Source organism: Gorilla gorilla, chromosome 6 (assembly GCF_029281585.2).
Source record: "Gorilla gorilla gorilla isolate KB3781 chromosome 6, NHGRI_mGorGor1-v2.1_pri, whole genome shotgun sequence".
NCBI lineage: Eukaryota > Metazoa > Chordata > Mammalia > Primates > Hominidae > Gorilla > Gorilla gorilla.
This window is the reverse complement of record NC_073230.2, coordinates 159,917,553-159,941,401: the sequence shown is the minus strand read 5'-3', so window position 1 is coordinate 159,941,401 and position 23,849 is coordinate 159,917,553. Positions and strand designations below refer to the sequence as shown.

At 56.3% G+C, this 23,849-nt stretch overlaps 1 protein-coding gene across 10 annotated transcripts in view; it reads right to left on the bottom strand.

The window, feature by feature from the left end:
- AGAP3 (ArfGAP with GTPase domain, ankyrin repeat and PH domain 3) overlaps nt 1-23,849 on the bottom strand; it is a 59,128-nt gene that overhangs the window by 23,426 nt on the left and 11,853 nt on the right. For 3 of the 10 annotated variants that reach the window (XM_019030512.4, XM_031012897.3, XM_031012899.3), the window contains exons 2-8: nt 4,164-4,222; nt 3,834-3,921; nt 3,560-3,645; nt 3,239-3,380; nt 2,672-2,806; nt 2,384-2,511; nt 871-1,029 (exon numbers count right to left, since the gene is read on the bottom strand). In XM_019030512.4, the coding sequence (XP_018886057.3) occupies nt 871-1,029; nt 2,384-2,511; nt 2,672-2,806; nt 3,239-3,380; nt 3,560-3,645; nt 3,834-3,921; nt 4,164-4,222 (797 nt within the window). Of the gene's footprint in view, nt 1-269; nt 430-870; nt 1,030-2,383; nt 2,512-2,671; nt 2,807-3,238; nt 3,381-3,559; nt 3,646-3,833; nt 3,922-4,163; nt 4,223-5,370; nt 6,736-23,849 lie in introns of those variants that run through there. The other 7 variants (XM_031012901.2, XM_031012902.2, XM_055392413.2 and 4 more) reach the window with 6 other exon arrangements.

The following is a 23,849-nucleotide window of genomic DNA, read 5'->3' as shown; positions in this document are numbered from 1 at the left end:
GCGGAGGGGCGGGCGCTCTCGTGACAACCCACACAGGGGTTCACCCACCTTTGTCTGGCCCAAGACTCCTGGAACATCCAGCCAAGCCCGGCTGGAGGATTAGGGTTTGGATGGGCACTGTGTGTCGCACATTGGGAGTGGAGAGACAGCAGGCCCTGGGGCCTGAGAGCCAGAGGCCACCCTCAGCTGGGCCAGCACACCAGCCCCCAGGTGTGGGGTGTGAGGTTTGTGAGGGGTGAGTGAGGAGCTCACAAGGAGACAGGACAAACCTGAGAGGGAGGAACGAGGCAGCGTGGTGAAGCCCAGGAAAAGATGGCTAAGCCTTTGTTAAACCAATCACAGCGGTGGGTGGAAAGCATGAATTTTCCCCTCGGCAGTGGGGTAACGGAAAAAGAGCCGGAAGGCGGACGGGGAGGCCTGGGCTCTGACTCTAGCTGGGCCAGCTAACCCTCTGTGTCGCCTTGGGCAAACAGCCTTCCGGCCGCCGGTTCATTAGCTGTTGAATCAAAGGGGGTCAGGGGAGTTAGGCCAAGTGAGTCCAAGGATACTTTCAAGCTCACAGACACCCTAAAGGGGCCTAGGAGAGAGGAAGGCGGCGGGGAAGGTGAGTGTGTGCAGCAGAGGGCAGGGAGGACTGTGGGGACAGGGTAAGGGCCGCTACTGGAAACCCCTTGTGGGTGCAGAGAACAGTCTGGAAGACTCTGAGGGCACCGGCAAGGACCCTCGGGAGCCGTGTGTATCTGAGGGAGAGACTGCAGGTGCCGTCTTCCTGACTTGGGGCTGCCCACGCCCCTCCTGGCTGGGAGCTCGGCGCTCAGCCCTGCCTGTGCAGCAAAGGCGGCTGGGCGGGGGAGGAGGGCGGTCACGTACCGTGAAGATGTTGGAGCGCCGCTTGGACTGCTTTCGGATGGGTGTGGGGGTGGAGGAGGCAGCGATGGTCTCGATGCGCAGCTCCCGCTGGCTGATGCTGGGGGTGGAGGGGACTGAGGACGAGTAGTCGCTGAAGGCGCTGCCGCCGCCATTCGTGGCCTAAGGACAAAGAGGGCTGCTGAGGGCAGCTCCGGGTCAGGGGCGGGACGGGCACCAGGCGGGTGCCGGGAATCCCTGTGCTAATGGGGGCCTGGCCGGGGCTCATGGGCAGCAGAGGGGCCACTAGCCCCTACAGATGGTATGGGGGGAACATTCACCTGGCCTCGAGGCCAGCAGGATCTACTGTCACCTTGCCAGGGCTGCCCCACTAGGGCAGCAAACCCTCATCCTGGGGCCCCGGCAGGAGTGCTTCTGGCCAACCAGGGAGCTAAGTCAGAGGCACAGGCTGGTAGGTGGGAATCAGCTGCAGGGCCTGGCAGTGAACAGACTGGAGTCTTGACCTGCAGGTGGTCTGGAAGGAGGTAGAGGGTCACCCCGGACAAACTCTCACATTCAGGTATGTATGTTTAGAGTGCAGGAGGCCAGGAGGCGGGGGCCGGAGGTGGCCCAGGGCACTGCAGCATGTTTCTAGCATGCCCATGGCAGGGAAAGGGATTCCGGGACAGCTGGGGCAGAGAGAACAGAGCTATGACTCCCAATCAGAGTAAGGTGTGGATGTGGAACAGAGAAGGGAAAGAAAGAGAAAAAGACAGAGATCACAGAATGGAGAAGAAACAGTATGGCAGCTCCTCCAGGACTCAGGAAACATGCACGGCACAACCAGCTGGTCTGCACCGCAACTGCCCTCACTAGAGCATGTGGCCTACCCGGCTGCCTCCCTTGAACCCTAACCTGTACAAGAGGTGCTTGGACCACTGCCCCTCCACAACCTGCCCCTCAGGACAGGGACCACTGCAGAAGTGAGCTGCGCAAGCCCCACTCCGTCGGTGTCGGGCGGGGCTGCTCAGAGACAGTAAGAAGGACACAGCCCTCCTCCTCCTTTTTCCCACATGGGAATGCTGCCGCCTTCTCACAGCCCTGAAGGGAAGGGTCTCTGAAATGCAACCAGGCTGTCACTGGAATGCCAGCTGCAGCCAGGGCAGGCCTTGGAGAGATGACGGCCATTGGCAGAGGTAAAGTGCAGTGGCTGCTGCCTTGACCATGCCACCTGTGGATGGCCCAGGACTTTCAGCAGAGGGCATCGGGGTAGGGAATGCAGGCTGTGGAATGGTGGAGAGGAGAGAGAAGTGGGGATTGCAGCGGGAAGGGGCAGGCACTGTGGGGCAGGGATGAGGCCAAGGCTACGGTGCCGGCTAAATGGAATTCCAACCAATGTTTCCAAGCAACATGCAAGGCTGGGAGGCCAGAGGAAGGTGGACAGGTGTGAGCAGGAGGCCAGCAGAAGTGGCAGGACGCACAGAGGCAAGACAGGCATGGTGGGGACAGGAAGGGCAGGGCGGGGCACAGGCCGAACCTGGTTGATGTGCACGGCCGGGATGGAGGCGGCGGACACAGCCGAGTGGCTGGGCGAGTTGGGCAGTGACTTGCAGGGCCCGATGGCCAGTTGCTGCTTCTTTCGCAAGGCCACTACCTTCTGGGCCACTGCAGGGGACAGCAGAGTCAATTATACCCACTGGAGAGAAGGGAAAAGCCTGGCTTAGCACCTCCCCCCAGACACACAGCCTTGCTCTCACTGGGAGCCTTCCTATCGCCAGCACTGGGGCCGCGGCTGCCAGTGACTCCCACCCGGCACCCGAGTTACCGTCCTGGAAGACACGCTCCACATTGAGCCCGTAGGTCGCGCACGTCTCATAGTAGGTGCACCGCTTCAGATCTGTGGAGAGCTTGCGGGCTCTGCTGTCGTCGATAACGCGGGGATTCGCAGCGCTGATGGCATCTGTTGGAGGTGGGAGGGCGGGAGTCATTCAGCTTTCGGAGAAGTTGGGGTAGTGTGGTGGGGGGCATTTGGCCCAAGGGCAGGTGTACAAAGGGCCTGGTGAGTGGAACACACAGAGCACCAAGAACGCGGGTGCCTGGGTCTCATTTCAACCCTGCCATGGCCTCACCGAGTGCAAACCAGCAAGCACTTAAGCTCTGAGCACGTTTATTCATCTAAAAAAACACAGACCTGCTAGTCACAGGGACAGCAGGTTTCAGTGGGGGCAAAAGCCCTCAGACACGAGCAGCACGGAGACTGCTGAGGGTCCCGGTCAGCACTGGGAAAAGAGTAGGGGCTTGGGGGCTTTCTCACACCTGCCCACCCCTGCCCCCATGCATCGTTGCCCGGGACTTCCTGCTCTCTGCCAGCTCCTGCAGGGCCCCGCCTCACCCTGCGTGCCCACAAGCACCATGGGCACCTCGCTGGCGTTGCGGAAGCTGCAGAGACGCAGGAAGTAGTTGTACACCGTCTGGAAACTGATTTCATCCTCCAAGCTGAACACAAACACCACTGCATCCACCCAGGCAGCAAACTAGGGTAGAGCAAGTAAAATTAGCACCCGCAACTGGACCTGGCAAACTCCCATGCAGGGCAGGTGGACTCAAGTGGACCCTTCTCCCTGGACATACCACCTCTCCCAGTCCCAACCAGCAAGCTCGAGAAAGGGCTCCAGGCACAGCGGTGGGCCCTAACCCTGGGCAGGAGCATCACCTGGAGCTCAGGGGGGCCTCCTTCATCTCGGATCAGCAGCAGGTAACTCTGGCCATCCACCACAATCTCCTTCTTAAACCGCCCCCCTAGGACAGAGCGCGCAGTCAGGTCCAAAGTGTGGAGAAAGAGTCCAGGGGCCAAGAGGAAATCTACAGCTTCCCATGCAGGAGGTAAGAGGACTGGAAAGGGGCTGGAGACCCCCCACCCAGACCCTGTGGGCAGGAGCTGGAGGAGTGGCCAGCCTCAGGGCCCAGGCTGGGCCTGTGACGCTCACCTTCAGGGGACTCCTCCTGGACATAGGTCCCCGTCAGATAGCGGTGCACCAGGGCTGACTTCCCGCTAGACAGGTTCCCCACTATGCCCTGCGGGAGAGGAAGGGGTGAGTGGGTCAGAGGGCAGAGGGCACGAGGGAGAAGACCCAGCAGGAAAAGCAAAGAAGCAGCAGGAGGGAGAAAGGCCAGGGCTGAAGGGGAGGAGAGAGGGCAGAGAGGGCCAAGCTGAGCAGAGAAGGGGACACAAGCCGGAGAAGCAAGGCCCAGGCCCGCAGCACCCAGCCTCGCCCCCCGGCTCCAGGCCGCCGGTGCTGCCCATGGGCCACACTCACCACTTTAAGCTCCGGTACGGAGCGGCTCAGCGTCCACTCCTGGCTGTTCACAAACGAGTCTGCGGAAGACAGAGCCGCCCCGTCAGGGCCAGGGTGGCACACACACCTGTCCCAACCACTGCTGCCTGTGTCACCTATGATGCCCTCCCCAAGCCCAGACCAGAGGACAGCAGCTTCCTCCATGGGACCCCCAACCCTCACCCCTAGTTCCCCAGGAGGCAGGGGGAAGGTTCTTGAGTGGAGCAGAGTAAGGATGGTCTTCAGAACAGGACTCTGAGGGCTGTGGGCTCAGTCCCCCTGGTTTCGGCCCTGTGTCCTTCCTCCTCTTCCTGCTCCAGCAGGTTTATTGTCCCCCCACCAAGCCACACCTGGCCTAGTGCCCCTGTGGCCCAAATACCAGGCCCAGGTTAGAGGCCACTCCAGCAGGTCTCAGAACAGACCCAAGGGCTGGGCACCTCGTTGGGGGGCAGACTCCTGCAAGTAAGAACAGCGCACCCTGGCAGGGTGGGGCCACCCACCACATTCCTGAGCCGGGTGAAGAGGGAGGAGCCTGGCCTGGCCTGGCCCTGTTCTGCCAGGGGCAGGTGGATAGGGAGCCATCTACCCCACCCGCCTCCTCTCTAAGCTCCTCCTTAGCAGGGAGGCCGCCTCCTGGGCTCCCTTCCCTTCAGTCTGTCCTCAGAACCTGACTGGCAAGTCCCTTTACCCAGAGCCCTCCGACAGCCAGGCCCCCATCTCCGTCACCTCCAGGTTCCACATGCGTGCTCGGGCTAGCTCTACGAACCCCTCTCTGGCTGGGCAGCACTGCTTCCCTCCCTGGCTCCCAGAGGCACTGTCCCAAGTTTGTGTCAAAGAGCAGTTATGACGACCAGGTCCACAGCAGTCCCTAACCTCATGCACAGGGGCAACCGGAGGCGAGCGCGCTGCCCCGACAGGAAACTAGGAAAGGTGTCTGGCCTAGCCCAGAGCCCTCTGACTCTGGTGAGTCTCCTCTTCCTTTCCTGGGCCGCACCCGAGAGCGCCCCCTCCGGCCTGTCCTCCTCGGCCACTGCCGAAGACCCCAGACGCCAGGCGCGGACGGCACTCGGGCCAGATCCCAGACCCCGCCAGCCCCAGACGCCCGCGGCAGCCCGCCTGCCCTGGGCGCGCCCGGCTTTTCTCCCGCGAGCTGTTTTCTGCCAGACGCCCCCCAGGCCGGCCCCCTTACCGCTGGGCGCGCGCAGGAGCTCCGGGGCCGCAGCCGCCCGACGGCTCCACAGCGGCGCGGCGGGCGCGGCGGGCGCGGGCTCCCTCCGGCGGAAGCGGCTGGTGAGCAGCCTCCAGAGGCCGGCGGCGGTGCGGGGGCGGCCGGGCTCCGGCGCTGCCCGCGGGGCGTCGGCGCCCAGCAGGTCACGGCGGCTGGGGAAGGCGCCTAGGGAGCCGGCGTCGCCGTCGCTACGGGTGCGCGCGCGGGGCGGCCGGGCCAGCAGCCCCGACTCGGAGCGCCGCACCTCCTGGCCGCGGCGCAGGCGGAAGCTGAAGCTCTTCCTGAGCGCCGCCAGGCCGCGCCGGGGCCCCTCCGGCCCGCGCCCGCCGCGCAGCACCGGCCAGCGCTGGCTGCTCCACAACGCCGCGCCGCGCAGGAAGCCCGCGCTGCCCGCGCGCCCCAGACCCGCGCCCGGCGCCTCGGCGGCCGCCAGCTCCAGGCGGTTCACCTCCAGGAAAGTCATGCTGGCCGGCCGGGGCCGCGGAGTCGGCTCCCCGCGGGTGCGGCTGCGCCGGGTGGGCGCGGGGCTGGACGCGGGGCTGGGCGCAGGCGAGACGGGCGGTCCCGAGGGCGCCAGGCGGCGGCCGAGGCGCGGGCGCAGGAGGCCGAGCAAAAGGCCGCGGGCGCCGGTGGGCGGCGGCTCCGGGCCGCCCGAGCACACGCTCCGCGGCCGCGCCGGCTGCTCACTGGCGGCGCAGAGGGCGGCCTGCAGGGCGGCGGCAGCGCGGCCGGCCGAGGCGCCGTGCAGGTCCAGCGAGTCGCAGACGCTGTGGGCGCGGCGGCAAGCGGCGGGCCGCTCCCCGGGACAGCTGTCCCCCTGCGGCCAGCCCCGCTCCATGCTCAGGGCCGGCGGGCGCGGGCCAGGCCCATGGCGAGGGGCACGGGGCTGGGCCCGGGCCGGGGCCGCGGCCGGGGCGCACGGACCTCCAGCCTCTGGGCACCTGGTGTGGGCCGACCGAGTCCCTCAACTCCTCCACCTCGCGGCCGGCAAGCCCAGACCTGGAGAGGCCGGGAGTCAGCCCAGCCCGGAGAGAGAGGCGGCAAGTCTGGCCTGGAACGCCCGGGAACGGCGGCGCGGCGCGAGGGAGCCGGCCTGCTGGGGCAGCCCCCGGGAGCCCTCGAAAACAGGAAATTCCAGCCCAGGGCTCCTCCTAGGATCCGGCAGGTAGGTGAGGAGCTGTCATTACGAGCAGGCCAACTAAATAACAGTCCTCAGTCCACCACACACTGGGCCCCATTTTGGAGACAAGTGGGCCATTTCTCATTCTTCAAAGGAAGAGCCAGAAGAGCCAAGAACATGAGGCCCAGAAGTATGACAAGCCTGAGTGAGACGTCAGAGGCAGCCATGCCGGGTCTGCGCGCGTGTCCTCGTCTGCAGCACGCGAGCTTCAACGAGGTGGTCCTGTCTTAGTTTCGGCGCTGACATTCTGAGGTCGAGAGTTGCTGGCTGCTACAGTCGGTTTCTGTTGATGACTGAGGCTGTCTTCTTTGGAGATTATAAAATCCAGAAGATACTCATCTGTCTGGACTGAGTTAAGCGTCCTGCCTAAGGGCAGCAGAGAAGTCAAAGATAACCTTCGCTGCAGTTCTGGGTGAGTGACTCACTTCTGAGGCCCGGACCTCTCCAGGCCCCTGCTGCTCACTGGGTCTCACCTCCTGTCGGGATGATGGGCTGAGATCAAGTGGTAGCCTGCGGTACTGGCTCCAGCCTGACGTTCTGTAAATGAAAACACTCCAAGCTCCGAGGCCCTTCCAATTCATGTCTGTGGGCTGCCTGGACACCCAGTAAACCCAGGGCTCACCCAGAACTGGAGGCAAGAGCTCCCAGGCTGTGATTGACACTGCATTGTAAACATCAGTCCTCTCCCAGGCTCTGAAGCCCAGCCAGTTTCCCGTCATCCATAAAGTCAGAAACCACTGGCTGCCTCAATACCGGCCACGGATCAGGAGAGACCAGTTTAAGTAGTGGCAAGGGACGAGGGGCTTACATTTCCTTTAAAAAGACAATACTGCCCACTTTCCTCCACCCCCAGTCCAGCCCAACTCCCAGCGTCCCTTTCAGCTTTAGAATTCCATGGACCTGGTCAGAGCCAAGTGGGAGATACAAGTGGCACATTCCTGAGGGGCTGAGTGGGAATGCCTAAGGAAGGCAGGGCCTCTCCATCCGAGGTGCTCCCTGCAGAAAAGAGCGCTGGAAATTCCCAAGTCCTGGGCTGGATCTCCCAGGCCTGGAGAAGCCCTGGTGGTGAGTTTGTATTTCCATGGGACTAGTTATTAGCGTTGGTGAAGACGGCTTCTTCCTGTATGGGATGCATGTTCCCCCCACAATGGAAGTACCAGCAGAGGGGCCCTTCCCAGGTCCCCAGGCAGGTACAGAGACAAGAACACAACTCAGTGAAGCCGGCCAACGTCACTGAGCTGCAGATCAAAAGGAAACACATTCTGCCTTGACTTCCCTGTCTGCGTGTATCTGCCCTCTCTCTCACGCACAACAGGGAATGGCTGTTCTGCCAAAGAATAAGGCTGCCCACTCACAAGCTCATCCTGCAAGCCAGTGAAAATGCAAGCAAAGGGTCGGGCGCGGTGGCTCACACCTGTAATCCCAACACTTTGGGAGGCCGAGGCAGGCGGATCACCTGAGGTCAGGAGTCCGAGACCAGCCTGGCCAACATAGTGAAACCCCATCTCTACTAAAAATGCAAAAAATTAGGCACCGTGTCTCGCGCCTGTAATCCCAGCGTTTTGGGAGGCCGAGGCAGGCAGATCACTTGAGTCCAGGAGTTGGAGACCAGCCTGGGCAACATGGTGAAACCCCGTCTCTACAAAAAAAATATGAAAAATTAGCCAGGCATGGTGGCATGAGCCTGTGGCCCCAGCTACTTGAGAGGCTGAGGTGGGAGGATCGCTTGAGCCCAGGGGGTCCAGGTTGCCGTGAGCCAAGATGGAGCCACTGCATTCCAGCCTGGGCCACAGAGTGAGACCCTGTCTCAATAAATAAGAAGCAAGCACAGGACAGCAGCTATGGGAGCCGACCTCTGGAGACGGAGAGGGGATGGGGACACGATACCCAACAGGGGATGGATCACTTTAGAACCTAGCTGCCTCTTTCAGTGGGAGAACAGTAGGATGGGAAAGAAGGGGGTTAAGGCCCCAGCTGCACACATGCTGGACACAGACACACACAGACACACACACACACACACACGTACGTCTCAGGGAAGGCAGGCAGCAATCCCAGTCCCCAAAAGAACATCTTACAGTCTCAGAAGACATGTAGTCCCACTGCACCTGCAGAATCAGTCCAAGGAGAAAGTGCCACCTGGGTCAACTCCCAAACCCAGAACAGCTTCCTCTTCCTCACCTGGCTGCCTCCTCCTTCCCAGTCCTTTTCCCCAGAAACCTTTCCTGTCCCGGAGAAACTAGACAGGGAAGGGCACCTGCTCCCACATAAATGTCTCAGGACATCAAGCCAGTCAAAGACCCCGAAAAGGAGAACAGCTGCAGGCACACACCTCTTTTCCTCATTGGTTCAGCCCAGGGTCAGAGATAAGGTCTCTGTTGTGCCTGATAAGATTCTGCTCCAAAGACACGCAGCAAACACAGCTGTGCTCGACACAGACAGCCACTACCTACTGGGCCCGAAGGAAATTAGGACAACCCTAAAAAGCTCCAGGCTGGGACTACACGAACAGTACTGAAATCCCACAACACAAGCCCTCACGTCAGTTCTCTGTTTATTAAGGCCACCGGAAACGCTGGATTGAATGTGACTCTCGGGCTGAGAGGCTCCATGGCAGTTTCTGGGGGACGAAGAGGAAATCTCTCACAAATGCCCGCAGTGTGCATCCTGGGGCAGGACGAACACAGCCTGCCCCGGAGCCAGAGAGCGCAGAAGCCGGGCTCAAGACCCCCTTCTGTGGACTACCTGGATGTCAGGAGGAAAAGCCGACTCTAGTTATGCCCAGTTTCTGTGCTGGCCTGGCCCTCGGGTGCCCTGCTTGCATGTGCACAGGGGGGTGAGGGGCCAGGGGGGTCGTGACGGGGAGAGAGAACACCCCTGGGCAGGTGTGAGGTGTGAGACCCTGCCAGAAAGAGAAGGCTGGTCCTGAGGATGTGGGAACTGGTCGCCTCCAGGTGTGTGTTGCTTGATCCACTGGTGAGCCCTGGCTGTGCCCGCTGCAGCCCACGTGGCCCACAGGGAGTTGGCAGATTTCTTCGAGGAGATGAGGGAGGATGGATAAGCCTTCTCCTGAAAGCCGGAGCTTGTGGCCAGCTCCGCAGGGCAAGGCTGTGGCTTCCTCCAGCAGCCAGGTGTGGTCCCAGAACCACCGTGGCCCTCCCAAACAGTCAGGCCCTTCTTGCCCACAAGGTGGCAGCAAAACATCTTCCTGCAGCCGGGGCTGAGGCTGTGGCCGGGAAGGCTGGCGGGATGCTAGGGCTGGCCACACCCCCACCACTGAGCCCGGGAGGCAGTGGGGGCCACACCAAGACCCCTTCGCCCCCCAGGACTGGCTGGTGTCCAGCAGGCTCTCCAAGTTGGAGCTTAGGGAATCAGAGGAGAAGACGGGGGGCAGGGGGAGAGCGCTCAGGATGCCTCCCCAGCGGGGCCACAGTCCTCCCTAAGTGTCCCAGCAGCTGTCCCGAGACAACTTGAGTTGCTGCAGCAGCAGCCATGGACCTAAATTCCACCCCTAACAGCTCCATTCCAGCATCCCCCATCTTCAGCAGCACCACGTGAGCTCTGGAGCCGCACAAGCCAAAAGCCTGCTAGTAACACCCTCCATTCCCTTCCTTACCACTCCCCCAGCCCAATCCGTGTCAGTCCTGGTGGCGCTCCGTCCTAAATGTGGCCCAGATCCATCACCAGCTCCTTTCTTCAACTCAAAGGCAAGCCACCATCCTCCCGGGCCTAAGCACCACATCAGCTTCCTAGGGGTCTCCCATCTCCAGCCTCCATCACCACCACTGCCAACTGATTTCCTTTACAGCTGGGGCGGACCTCTTCAGACCATAACCTGGTCACCTCTCAGCAAAGCCCTGCAATGGCTCTCCAGCTGGCGTAGAATGGCACCCAAACTCCTTATTCTGTTCCAGTGCCCCGTGTGCTCCTGACTACCTGCTTGCTCTCACCTGACACCCTCCCCAGGACCCGCCTCCATCCCCATCCAGCCTTGACACCTCCCGGGCCTCTGCCCTGCTTGTCCCTGAGGTCATTTGGACCGTGGCTGAAGCATCCCTTCCTTGGGAGGCTGACCATCTCAGTGACCATGCTCAACATGGTCTAACACTTGCCACTGTCAGCAAGTGCCCCCACAACAGAACTCTGCCAGGCACATGAAGGTGGCCATGATTCCCCAAGTGAATGAGTGGAGGTCTTTGCTGAGCATGCACTGTGCTCCCAGGGCTTTTGGCCTCTTTGTGGGGAGGAAGGCCTAAGAGAGATGGGCCCTGGCTGGGCCAGTCTTTTGAGAGAAGTCACAGGCACAGGCAAAATAATCTGCACAGGCTCCAAGTTGAAAGGCACGGCGCACCCTGGAGTTGAGAAAGCTGGATTCAAGTTCAGCCTCTGGCACCTGTTAGTGGGTGACCAGCCACGGTCTCCTTAACCTCAGGTCTGTCTGTAAATTAGGAATGGCCCAGCTTCCAGCTAAAGGTGCTGTGCAGGCCAGCACTGTGAGCATGGAGGGCCGCATGGTGCCTGGCGTGCAGCGGGCAAGCAACAGAAGGAGCTGCTCCTATTGCGCAAGGGAGAGCCAGAGTGGACGCTGGGATTACTGAAACCAGCCCTCTTCACATCAGAAATCCAGGCAGATGCAGTCAGCCCATGAAACCTTAGCAGCTCCCCCTCAGCTTGGCTTTGATTCCTGGGCTGGTCCCTCCATCTCCCCTCTAAGAGACCTCAGAGATAGGGAGGACCCTGGAGAGCCCTGAGTCCTAACCCCCAGGACCTCAGAATGTGACCTTATTTGGAAATAGGGTTGTTGCAGATGTAATTAAGATGAGGTCATACTGGAGTAGGGTGGGCCCTGAATCCAATTTGACTCGTGTCCTTATAAAAGGGGGGAATTTGGGCATGTCGACAGACACCAAGGGAAGTCAATGTGAAGAGATGCAGGGAGAAGATGGCATCGACAAGCCAGGGAGAGAGGTGTGGGGCGGATCTCTCCCTAGTGCCTTCAGAGGGGGCGTGGCCTTGCCCACACCTTTATCTCAGACATCTGGCCTCAACAACTGTGACACAGTAAACTTTTTGGTTTTTGAGACAGGGTCTCCCTCTGTTAACCAGGCAATCACAGCTCACTGCAGCCTCGACTTCCTAAGCTCAAGCAATCCTCCTGCCTCGGCCTCCCAAGTAGCTGGGACTTTAGGCATGCAACACCATGTCCAGCTATTTTTTCTTTTTCTTTCTTTTTTTTTTTTTTTTTTTTTTTACAGAGGTGGGAGTCTCACTATGCTGCCCATGCTGGTCTAGAACTCCTGGGCTCAAGTGATCAACTGGCCTTGACCTTCCAAAGTGCTGGGATTACAGGCGTGGGCCACCGCAGCCAGCTAGGAACAGACTTAGGTTGTTTCAAACCACCCTGTTTACAATGGTTTATTACCACAGCCCTAGGAAGCTATGAGCTCTCCAGAAAAGCTAGTGCATACTGGGAAGAACACACAGGTGTTTTCTGAGGAGGTCCGAGTCCCCTTAATCCCTGCCATGGGTTCCAGGTTCAGAACTCGTGTTCTGGTTCATCCTCTCCTTTTAGAGATGAGGGCGTTGATACCCAGAGAGGGGAAGTCACTTGCTTGCAGTTACACAGCCCAGCAGTGACAGAGCCTGGGCAGGGCCCAGGACTCCAGAATCCCAGGCTGGAGCTTGGGCCTCTAAGTCATCATTTCACATTATTTTTTGAGTGCTTACTAAGTGCATTCAGGGCAAGCAGACTGAAGTCTCTGCCCCACCCTGCCTCAAGGTGACACGGCTGGCAGTCTGGACTGGTGTAGGACCCAGCCTACATCCTTGGGACCCTCCGAAGGCTGCTCAGAGGCCCGGGGATTCTGCCCCATCTCCAGAGGTCAGGATGTCGGTCTGAGAGCTCCCCAGTGACTTTGGTCCTCTCCTCCCCAGGGAAAAGCTGAGGGAGAGAAGGCGGCAGAGGTGCTGGTGGGGGTGCGGGAGGCAGAGAGAGCCACAGGACCGAGGGCAGTGCAAGGGGCAGGGAAACTGAGATTACCCCAGGGTGGGGGTGGGAGTGGCTGTCATTCCAGCCGAAAATCGCCTTTCGACACCAGGCCGGTGACATGGCGGTATTGTAGTACTATAGATGGTACTTGAGAGTAGTTTGTTTTCCTGTCTATCCATGAGCTCTGTGCTGGGCGCAATGGTGGACAGGACAAAGGCCCTCCCCTCGAAGACTCGGTCCCTCAGCATGTCCCCCATCCGGCCTCCTGGCTTTGTCCCATCTGGCCATGTTCTAAGACCCTGGGAGTGCCCCTGACGCCACTCCAGCTCTGACCAGCACCAGCAGCTGTGGGCTTCGCTCTGCTTTCTAGCAGCTCCTCCCTGGAGAGGAACGCGACCAGCATGTGCCGCACCCTCCGCGTGGGCCGGTGCCGTGCCAGAGGATCCTACACCTCACAGCATCTCCAGCCCTCCCATGGCCTGAAGGGTGGGGGCAGGAGGTGGGCCACCACCACAGGGTGGGACGGTGGGGGCTCCAGACTCAGAATATGAAGCATCGTACGGCTCTATGCCGTGTTGTACCTTTTTCTCATAACTTTGACCCATCGCCTACACTTTGGACATTTAAAAATGCGGTTCTCTCTGAACAGGCAGGCCAGCTGCAGTCCCATGAGCTGCCTCTTCCAACCCAATGAGCCTCTAAAATGCATTCCAAGTATGAGATTCATTCCCTGTCACCATCCCTTCCACTTGCCTTTGTATTTTTTACAAAAGTAAAAAAAAAAAAATTTTTTTTTGAGACGGTCTCATTTTGTCACCCAGGCTGGAGTGCAATGGCGCCATCACAGCTCACTGCAGCCTTGACCTCCTGGGCTCAATCGATCCTCCCGCCTCAGCCTCCTAAGTAGCTGGGACTACAGGTGTGCCACCTCGCCCGGCTAGCTTTAGTATTTTTTTTGTAGAGACCGCTTTCACCATGTTGCCCAGGCTGGCCTCCCAACTCCTGAGCTCAAGCAACCTGCCTGCCTTGGCCTCCCAAAGTACTGGGATTACAGGCATGAGCCATCGTGCCTGGCCCCAAAAGCAAAAAATATATATATTTTTTTGAGCCAGAGTCTTGCTCTTGTCACCCAGGCTGGAGTGCAATGGCACGATCTCAGCTCACTACAACCTCCGCCTCCCGGGTTCAAGTGATTCTCCTGCCTCAGCCTCCCGAGTAGCTGGGATTACAGGTGCCTGCCACCACACCCGGCTAAATTTTGTATTTTTAGTAGAGACGGGGTTTCACCATGTTGGCCAGGCTGGTCTCGAGCTCCTGAACTCAGGTGATCTACCTCCCTTGGCCCCCCAAAGTGCTGGGATTACAGGCGTGAGCCACCACGCCCGGCCACAAAATATTTTTATAAACAGAAGATGCAATAAAGTGTTCAAATCATTGCACTAATTTTGCAGGACTGATGTGGAGGAAGTGTGGAAAACAGATGCTGAAAGTGCAGGTGCAGACGTGCGAAGGTGCTGCACTGTGAGGGCTGCTCTAGGCCACTGCAGGTAACAGTGCAGCGATTTTTTAAAAGATTCAGACAGGCTGAGAGTCTAGTGGACAGAAGTTTAAAAGCACCTGAGAGGCCAGGCATGGTGGCTCACTCCTATAACCTCAGCCCTTTGGGAGGCTTTCAAATCCTGAGCCTGAGGCGGGCGAATCACCTGAGGTCAGGAGTTCGAGATCAGCCTGGCCAACACGGCAAAACTTTGTGCTACTAAGAATACAAAATTTAGCTGGGCGTGGTGGTACGTGCCTGTAATCCCAGATACTCCGGAGGCTGAGGCAGGAGAATTGCTTGAACCCAGGAGGAGAAGGCTGCAGTGAGTGGGTCAAGACTGCACCACTGCACTCCAGCCTTGGTGACAGTGAAACTCCATCTTAAAAAAAAAGAAAAAGCACCTGAGGCTGGCGTTGCACGCCTGTAGTCCTAAGGTGAGAGGATCGCTTGAACCTGGGAGGTGGAGGTTGCAGTGAGCCAAGGTTGTGCCACTGTCCTCCAGCCTAGGCAACAGAGTGAGACCCTGTCTCAAAAAAATAAATAATTTAATTTAATATAAATTTTTGCAAAGACTCTTTTACCAGCCTGAAGAGACAAAAGGAAAGACCTCACAGCCAGATCTGCTGTGTTTTGAGGAGTGATTTTCTTTCTTCCCCTTGAAGAGGAAAAAGCTATTTTCACTGGTACATTTAAAGCCCCCAACTATGGGGAGGTACCAATTCTGGACAAGTGCCACTGCAACACAATGCTCAGAGTACCTGAACTTTTCAACTCTGTTGGTGGGGCAGAAATTCACTGCTGGCCACTGACAGGTCTGTTTCATATTTTCAAAGGAATATTGGGTGCTACAAATAGGAACTGAGAGGTAAACTTACTAAACCCATTAAACCTGTGATTGGTTGGTGTTTTCCTGTCATTTTAAGAGACTAAATGTGGGGGGCAGACGTCAAAATACTTGTACAATTTTAAAATGTCACAATTAAACATGAGCTGGTTTAAAAAAAAAAAAAAAAGACTCTTACCTAGCATGGGTGGGTGGCAATGCTTGACTCTGTGTGTGTGTGTGTGTGTGTGTGTGTGGTGTCGGGGGGGCGGAATGGAGGGATTGGAGACAGGCTCTGTTCCCCAGGCTGGAGTGCAGTGGCGAGATTAGAGCTTACTGGAGCCTCTCCCCTCCTGGGCTCAAGAGATCCTCCCACCTCAGCCCCACAAGTAGCTGGGAGCACAGGTGTGTGTCAGCTATGCCCGGCTAATTTTTTTTCTTTTTTTTTTTTTTTGTAGAGACGGGGTTTCCCTATGTTGCCCAGAGTGGTCTCAAACTCCTGGCCTCAAGTGATCCTTCCACCTCAGCCTCCCAAAGTGCTGGGATTACAGGTGTGACCCACCATGACTGGCATAATACTTGATTGTTTAAAAAGTCAGATACAAATTTGTATGTAACAAAATTATATGGACCTGTATAAAAAATGCAAGAAAATATCAAAATAATGACAAAATAGTGACCGTGGCTGCCTGCCTCTGGTTAGAATTACTGGTGACTTCTTTTGCTTCTTTTATGTTTTTCTGCAGTAAGTGTACATCACCCTGTTTTCTGAAATGTTTACAGACAATATATTACTTTGTAAAAAGAAACAGAAGACTGTTCCCCCTTGGAATGAGGAGAGGAAAATTTTCTGAGTCAGACTCTGAGGGGATACAAAGGAAGAAAACAGGCTGTGACTAGTATAAATGTGCACTATGCCAATCTTTTTTAAATTTTATTTCAGGGTAAGAAAACATTCACAACATGCTCAGAAAACCACTGTTTTGGCCGCATGCCCTCTTCCCTCTCCTTAACACAGATGCGTCCTGAGTGACTGTCTTCCCAGCTCCTGCTCACACTGCAGTTCACACCAAACCACCCAGCCAGGGGCACCTGGGGCCCTCCCCAGGCCACTGGGTTGGCTCTAGCTTGCTCCGGTGGCCTGGCTTCATAGCATCTCACAGTATGAATGTTCTGTCCGTTCTTCAACCCTTCCCCTGCTGAGGGACAGTCACGTCACTTCCTTCTTTTTTAGCTACTACAAGCAAGGCTGTAATCAATACCTGTGTGCCTATGGTGTGTTCTTCCCGAGGCATGTGAATGCTTCATGTGAATGGATAACGCCGTTACTTTTCCAGGTCGGTCGTAGCAATCCCTTCTCCTGCTCTCCACCAGCCGTGGGTGGGGATGTCAGTGCACCCTGTGCGCCAGCAGTCTGCTCTTCCAACCGGGGAACCAGTCCCTGGCGCTTCTGATGGGCACGCCCCTGATTACTAGTGAGGTGCGCCTTTTCATGTTCATCAACAACACAAAGCATTTCCTCTTCTTTCATTTGTCTTGATCCTACTCTTTGCCTGTCTTTCTTTTCTTTTGGCCTGTTTTTCTCTTGGGTTTTTCAAATCGTTTTCTTAATCTGCAGGAGCTCTTCGTATAGCGGGCACGCAAAGCATGTATCCGGCACATGTGCACTGCAAGCAGGTCCTCCTGCTTTATGACCCAGAAATGTAATTACATTTCTGCTAGTTTTGTCACTGGTTATAACATTTGAACAACAAAATCCATGGCACAAGGGCGACACTAAAGATAAGAGTGGGGAGATGGGCCGGGCGCGGTGGCTCACGCCTGTAATCCCAGCACTTTGGGAGGCCGAGGCGGGCGGATCACGAGGTCAGGAGATCGAGACCATCCTGGCTAACACGGTGAAACCCCGTCTCTACTAAAAATACAAAAAATTAGCCGGGCGTGGTAGTGGGCGCCTGTAGTCCCAGCTACTAGGGAGGCTGAGGCAGGAGAATGGCGTGAACCCGGGAGGTGGAGTTTGCAGTGAGCCGAGATCGCGCCACTGCACTCCAGCCTGGGCGACAAAGCAAGACTCCGTCTCAAAAAAAAAAAAAAAAAAAAAAAGAGTGGGGAGATGCTGCTCTTAACAAAACACTGGCTAATACTTACAGAAAGATTGTCAGGTTTACAGCCACCTTGACAATCCCGATATCACCAACTCAGGCAGAGATCATTGATGGACGCTAAAACCATCAGGCGAACAGTTGTGCGGGGCAGTTTATTTCGAGCGTGTGGAATGATCACCCCCACAGACTACTTACTAATTACAGAGGGAGGAAATGAACCTTCACATTGGAGAGACCCAGTCCTCACGCTCCCCCACGGCACTAAGGCTGTGGTCCCGTGGAGGAACCGGGTGTTCCTGCTGAGCTTCCAGATCACAGTTCAGTTCAAAGACCCCACAAGGGAGAAAGGAACAAGACAGAAAACACCCAGCGCCAGCCCACGTCACGGTTCCAGGACTCGGGCCTTCTACAGGAAAATGGGTCCTGGCCCTACAATAAGTCCATGTCATGGGGGAAAAGGTATCACATTGGATCCTGTTTCATCCTTATCTAGGAAAACAAAAAAAGCTCTATAAGACCTTTCAGGCATCGCTGGGGAAGTGTGGTTATGGGTCAGCTACTAAATATGAGGGAGTTCTTCTGACCTTCCTAGGTGCTATTCTGGTGTAATGGTTGTGTAGAATGATGTGCCTGTCCTCAGGAGATGCCTGCTGAAGAGCTTGGGAAGATGTGTCAGTGTGTCTACAACTGCTGAAAAAACATATGTGAGCATGAGACAGTGACAGAGAGCCAGCAAATGCGGTAAAATGTTAATAATGATCACATTTTTAAATGCTGTCATTTTTCAAAATAAAAAGCTGGGGGTGGGGGGAATCTGTCAGTTTGTTCCTCTATAAATTCTGGGTTTTCTGTCCGCTTAAGAGGATCTCTCATCCCAAGATTAGACAACATTCTTCTAAATTTCTGCTCTGTTTTTAAAGGCCTTATCTTTTTCCCCGTGCATAAAGGTGGCAGCACAGGCTCCAAAGCCAGATTTCCTGGGTACAGGTCCTGTCTCCACGATTTGAATGAGCAGCCTTGGGCCATTTCCTTTACATTTGTGTACCTCAGTTTCCTCATCTGCAAAATGGGGTTAATACTACCCTGTAGGGATGCTCCAAAAATTGCAGGAATACGAGAAGGGCACGCAAGCACACAGGCAGTGCCTGGCACAGTATGAGCACTAAGAGAAAGGCATTCTTTCTCGTGTGTGTTTTTTCAGAGGCAAGGTCTTCCTAAATAAAGTCCAAGCTGGAGTGCGGTAGCACAATCATAGCTTATCTAACTGCAGCAGCCTCCCATGTGGCTGAGACTACAGGTGTGTAACACCACACCTGGCTAATTTTTAAAAATTTTTTGTAGAGGCTGGGTGAGGTGGCTCATGCCTGTAATCCCAGCACTTTGGGAGGCCGAGGGAGATTGCTTGAGCCCAGGAGTTTGAGACCAGCCTGGGCAACATGGAGAAACCTCGTCTCTACTAAAAATAGAAAAATTAGCTGGGTGTGATGGTGTATGTCTGCAGTCCTGGCTACTTGGGAGGCTGAGGTGGGAGGATCACCTGAGCCTGGGATGCAGAGGCTGCAGTGAGCTGAGATCACACCATGACACTGCGCTCCAGCCTGAGCCACAGAGCGAGACCCTGTCTCAAAAAAAAAAAGAAATTTTTTTTTTTTTTTTTTGTAGAGATGAGGTATCACTATGTTGCCTAGGCTGGTCTTGAACTCTTTTAGGCTCAAGTGATCCTCCTGCCTTGGCTTCTCAAAGTGCTGGGATTACTTGCGTGAGCAACCACACTACCATTCTTTCTGAGATAGCAGAGCTGGTCCTGCTGTCCCTGGCTTAGAACCTGTAACTCCTGTCACCCACAGCAGAAGCTGTCAATCTTGTGACATTTGCAGCACAAACACAAAGTGCTGGAGTGTGGGGTGGCGCGTTTGAGTAGTTTGAAAACATACTACGCCAGTGATTTTAATAATAAAAGCACTACTGCGGTGAAGCCATGTCTAGCGGTACCTACTGGGCTGCAGGCTCACCGGAGCTCTGGGCCGCTGTCCTCGTGCCCCAGGCCACTGCGCAGAAACCTGCTCGCCACCCTCAGCACATGCTCTGAGGATGCTCCTGAGTCGAGATGCTTTGCTTTTCAGTCAGCTGATTTTCCCTTGGTGCCAGGCCCGTCTCCCACTCAGAGCAAAGGGACTGCACCTCGAGGCACACCCACACGCCCCACTCCCAGCCTAAGCAGGCTGTCATCTGCACCTCTGCTTTATCTTACCCTTGCTCAAGTTTTGGGGTCACCTGGGAAGGAAGGGCTCATGGCACCACTGCCCCCAGGTTCAGAGCTCACCTCTGCCAGCCCTCACCCCTGCATGGCTCCCCTCACCCAGGCGCACCGGCCCACCTTTGCCTTCCAGGAACAGAGGGACGGGAGGCAGATTCTCTCTCACCCCGAGGCCTGGAGTGGGAGATGATTCTCTCCCGGCCTCCCGAGACCCTGGCTTCCTGCCCCGTTGAACTGGCTCCCTGGGAGGTTCGGCCTATCCTGGGCCCCTCCTCTGTGGCAGAGGCCAGGTTCCCTGCTCACTTCCTCCCAGCCTCTGTACTGCTACCCAGGCGTGTGTCTCAGCCAGGCCTATGGGACTGTGGCCTCTTGGCTGTGGTGGGCACAGGGAGGGAGGCGCCCACATTCTGGGGCTTTGCTCACGGGCAGGACACTGAGTTTCCCACAGTCTCCTGAGTCCTGGCTTCCACCCCTCGAGGGCACTCAATGCCCCACCAGCCTCTTCCCAGCCACCTGGGCACCCCTGATGAGTGCCAGCAGCTTGAGACCTTTAGGAACCCAGGCAAGAGGCTCCTACACAGACCTGATCCTTATATCCATGCTAACAGGGAGGGCATGAGTCAGGATACACCCGCCTCAGAAGGAGGCCATCCACCGACCATAATGGCCTGTCCCCTCCAGCCCAGGAGGAGATAGCAATGCACGGGTCCCTGCAAGCTGCTTCCTCAAGTGCCTGCCTGACAGCCATTCCCCCACCAGCCCAGGAGGGGCCCTGTGGACCCACTACAGAAGTAAGGAGGCTCCCTGGTGGCTCAAGCACTCATGGGGCCGGGCCTGGTGCTGGGCTGGGGACCCAGGGGTGGCTGGGCAGTTCCACTTGGGCTCAGGGCTCAACATCCATCAGGGAGGTGGTGAGTGATGCGGACACCAGCATTGACGCGTGCCAGCGGGGGAGGTGGCGGCTGCTCCAGGCCATGGGGGACCTGAAGGTGGTTGGAACCAGCTGAGCTCCATGGGGGGCTGCAGGTGGGACAGGCACCCACCCACCAGCCCAGGGCTGCAGGGAGAGCAGAGTCGGCCAGGCAGGGTCCTGTGATGGGGGCAAGGAGTCCTGACAGAGCCAGGTCTGTTTATTATTATTATTTGATTATTATTTTTTGAGACAGTGTCTCACTCTGTCTTCCAGGCTAGAATGCAGTGGTGCAATCTCAGCTCACTGCAGCCTCAACCTCCTGGGCTCAGGTGATCCTCGCACCTCAGCCAACTGAGTAGCTGGGACTACAGGCGTGCACCACCACACCCAGCTAATTTATGTATTTATTTTCGTTTTTTGTAGAGATGAGGTCTCACTGTGTTGCCTATGCTGGTCTTGAACTCCTGGACTCAAGCGATCCTCCTGCCTTGGCCTCCCAAAGTGCTGGGACTACAGGTGTGAACCACTGTGCCCGGCCCGGCCTTAATTTTGTTTTTATAAGGGTGCTAATTACTCGCTAGAGAGCCAGGTTTACACCGCAGCTTGCTGAGCAAGCCCGACACTGGCGTAGCTGCTGGGAGAGACAGCAGCCTTCCCATGTGAAGCGGAACGCGACACATCTCTTAGGGGCTGCTGTACGGCTCAGGACCCACACAGAGAAGTGCAGGGCACAGAGCAGGCTCAGGTGGCACCTCACACCAAGCCTCTCCCAGGCATGGAAGCCAGGAGGGTTCTTGGTGCTCCACAACCAGCCCGGGATGTGGTGAGAATCTAGTAACATGGGTTCAGGACGGCATCTCCCTCCAAAACAGCACCGCAGCTGGGGGAGCACGAAATCCTCACAAGACCCTCTCGGAGTTGGGCTCGGGACACCCCATCTGAGACGCCACAAAGGGCGCACTGCAGGCAGGGGCTGTCCCCTGCAGCCTGTCCTCAGGCTCCCACAAAGCCCCGGATCCTTCCCGACATTCACAAGAGTGGGTAGGAAGGGATCCGTCACTGACTGCTGCAGCACCGCAGGCTCTTCCCGGCACAGTCCATGAGCACCTCATTTCCAGGGTGGGGGCTCTCCCTGTTTCTCAGCCAGGAAGTGGGCGGAGAGACAGGGGGCTTCCTTCTGTGCAACACAGTTTCCAAGAGTCCGTGTGTGTTTACAAACTTTCTGCTATTACATATATTACTTAGTATGGGACAAACACAAACAAACAAACAAAAAAACCTTACAAAAATGGCCCCTGCCTAAAATGCCAGGATGGGGTGAGGAAAGACTGTGGCTTTGCTGACTGAGGCCTCTGACCCACGGTCCCGAGGGAAGCCCCTAGCAGGTGGCCAAGATGCTGACAGCGGCCAGCGGCCCGGTCCCGGTCCCAGTCCCCGGGCCCACATGCACTTCATCTCATAAGAGCAGGGCCTGGGCTCCACCCTCCCACCTGGTACAGGACCCAAGGTGGGAACACGAGTACTCCTTAACATTAACACACTTTGTCACCCACCACACACAACAATAGTTGTACTTCTAGGTTTTAAGAAAACACACAGGGACAAAAAACTACTGTGAATTCAGCAAGACTTTTAAATGGATTTGTCTGCTGTCAATCACCACAGCCTAGGTGGGTGCTCAACAAAGAAGTATTTGTTATGTGACTGAGAAGGGCACATTATTCTGATTTTTTTTTTTTTTTTGAGATGGAGTCTCACTCTGTCGCCCAGGCTGGAGTGCAGTGGCGCAATCTTGGCTCACTGCAAGCTCCGCCTCCCGGGTTCACACCATTCTCCTGCCTCAGCCTCCCGAGTAGCTGGGACTACAGGCGCCCACCACCACGCCCGGCTAATTTTTTGTATTTTTAATAGAGATGGGGTTTCACTGTGTTAGCCAGGATGGTCTCGATCTCCTGACCTTGTGATCCGCCTGCTTCGGCCTCCCAAAGTGCTGGGATTACAGGCGTGAGCCACCGTGCCCAGCCCTGAATTTTTAATATAATCTTTTGAAAAGTTGAATAGATGGCTCACACCTATAATCCCAGCGCTTTGGGAGGCCAAGGCGAGTGGACTGCCTGTGGTCAGGAGTTCGAGACCAGTCTGGCCAACATGGTGAAACCCCATCTCTACTAAAAATACAAAAAAATTAGCCGGCTGTGGTGGCATGCACCTGTAATCCCAGCTACTCGGGAGGCTAAGGCAGGGGAACTGATTGAACCAAGGAGGTGGAGGTTGTTAGTGAGCCAAGACTGCACCGCTGCGCTCCAGCCTGGGTGACACAGCAAGACTGTCTCAAAAAAAAAAAAAAAAAAAAAAATTGAATCAAAGAGGATACACTTCAGTATTCAATTTTTACAACCAACAGGCATTTGTTATTTATTTATTTTTAAACAGACTGGTCTTGCTGTGTCGCCCAGGCTGGAGTGTAGTGGTGCGATCACGGCTCACTGCAGCCTTGACTCTGGGTTCAAGCAGTCCTCTCACCTCAGCCTCCTGAGTAGCTGGGACTATAGGTGCACGCCACCACACCTGGCTAATTTTTTAATTTTTTTTTGTAGAGACAGCGTCTCACTATATTGCTCAGGTTGGTCTCAAGTGATCTGCCCACCTTGGCCTCCCAAAGTGGCACCCAGTCCCATGTGTTATCTTTGTGTATATGTGTGTGTTTGTATGTGTGTGTGTGTGCCAGGGTCTCCCTCTGTCGCCCAAGCTGAAGTGCAGTGGTGCAATCTCAGCTCACTGCAACCTCTGCCTCCCAGGTTCAAGCAATTCTCCTGCCTCAGCTTCCGGAGTAGCTGGGACTGGAGGCATGCGCCACCATGCCTGGCTAATTTTCCTATTTTTTGTAGAGACAGGGTTTCGTCATGTTGGCCAGGCTGGTCTTGAACTCCTGACCTCAACTGATCTGCCTGCCTCGGCCTCCCAAAGTGCTGGGATTACAGGTGTGAGCCACCGCGCTTGGTCCCATTTGTTATCTTATAGGCTATAAATCAGAGCTATTCTTCAACACCACAGCCACTGGCCTGGTATGGCCAGGGAGCACTGCAAACATGGCCAGTCCCACGCGGAGGTGCTGGGTGTCAATACCAAGTGGAGTGTGAAGACGTGGTATGAACAGAAGAACATAAAAATATCTTATTAATAGATATTTATATATTAATAGATTTCATGCTGAAATAAGAATATTTTTGATATGGTCTGGATGTGTGTCTCCTCCAAATCTCATGTTGAAATGTGATCCCCAGTGTTAGAGGTGGGGCCTAGTGGGAGGGTGTTTGGGTCATGGGGCCAGGTCCCTCATGAGTGCTGTCCCCACTGTGGCTGTTGAAGAGTGTAGCGCCCTCCCAGTCGCTCCCACTTCCACCATGTGACTTCCTATTCCTGCTTTGCCTTCTGCCACCGGTAAAAGCTCCTTGAGGCCTCCCTGGCAGCACAGCAGATGCTAGCACCACCTTCCTGCACAACCTGCTGAACTGTCAGCCAATTAAACCTCTTTTCTTTTTCTTTTTTTTTTTTTTGAGACAGAGTCTCACTCTGTCGCCCAGGCATAATCTCAGCTCACTGCAACCTCCGCCTTCTGGGTTCAAGTGATTC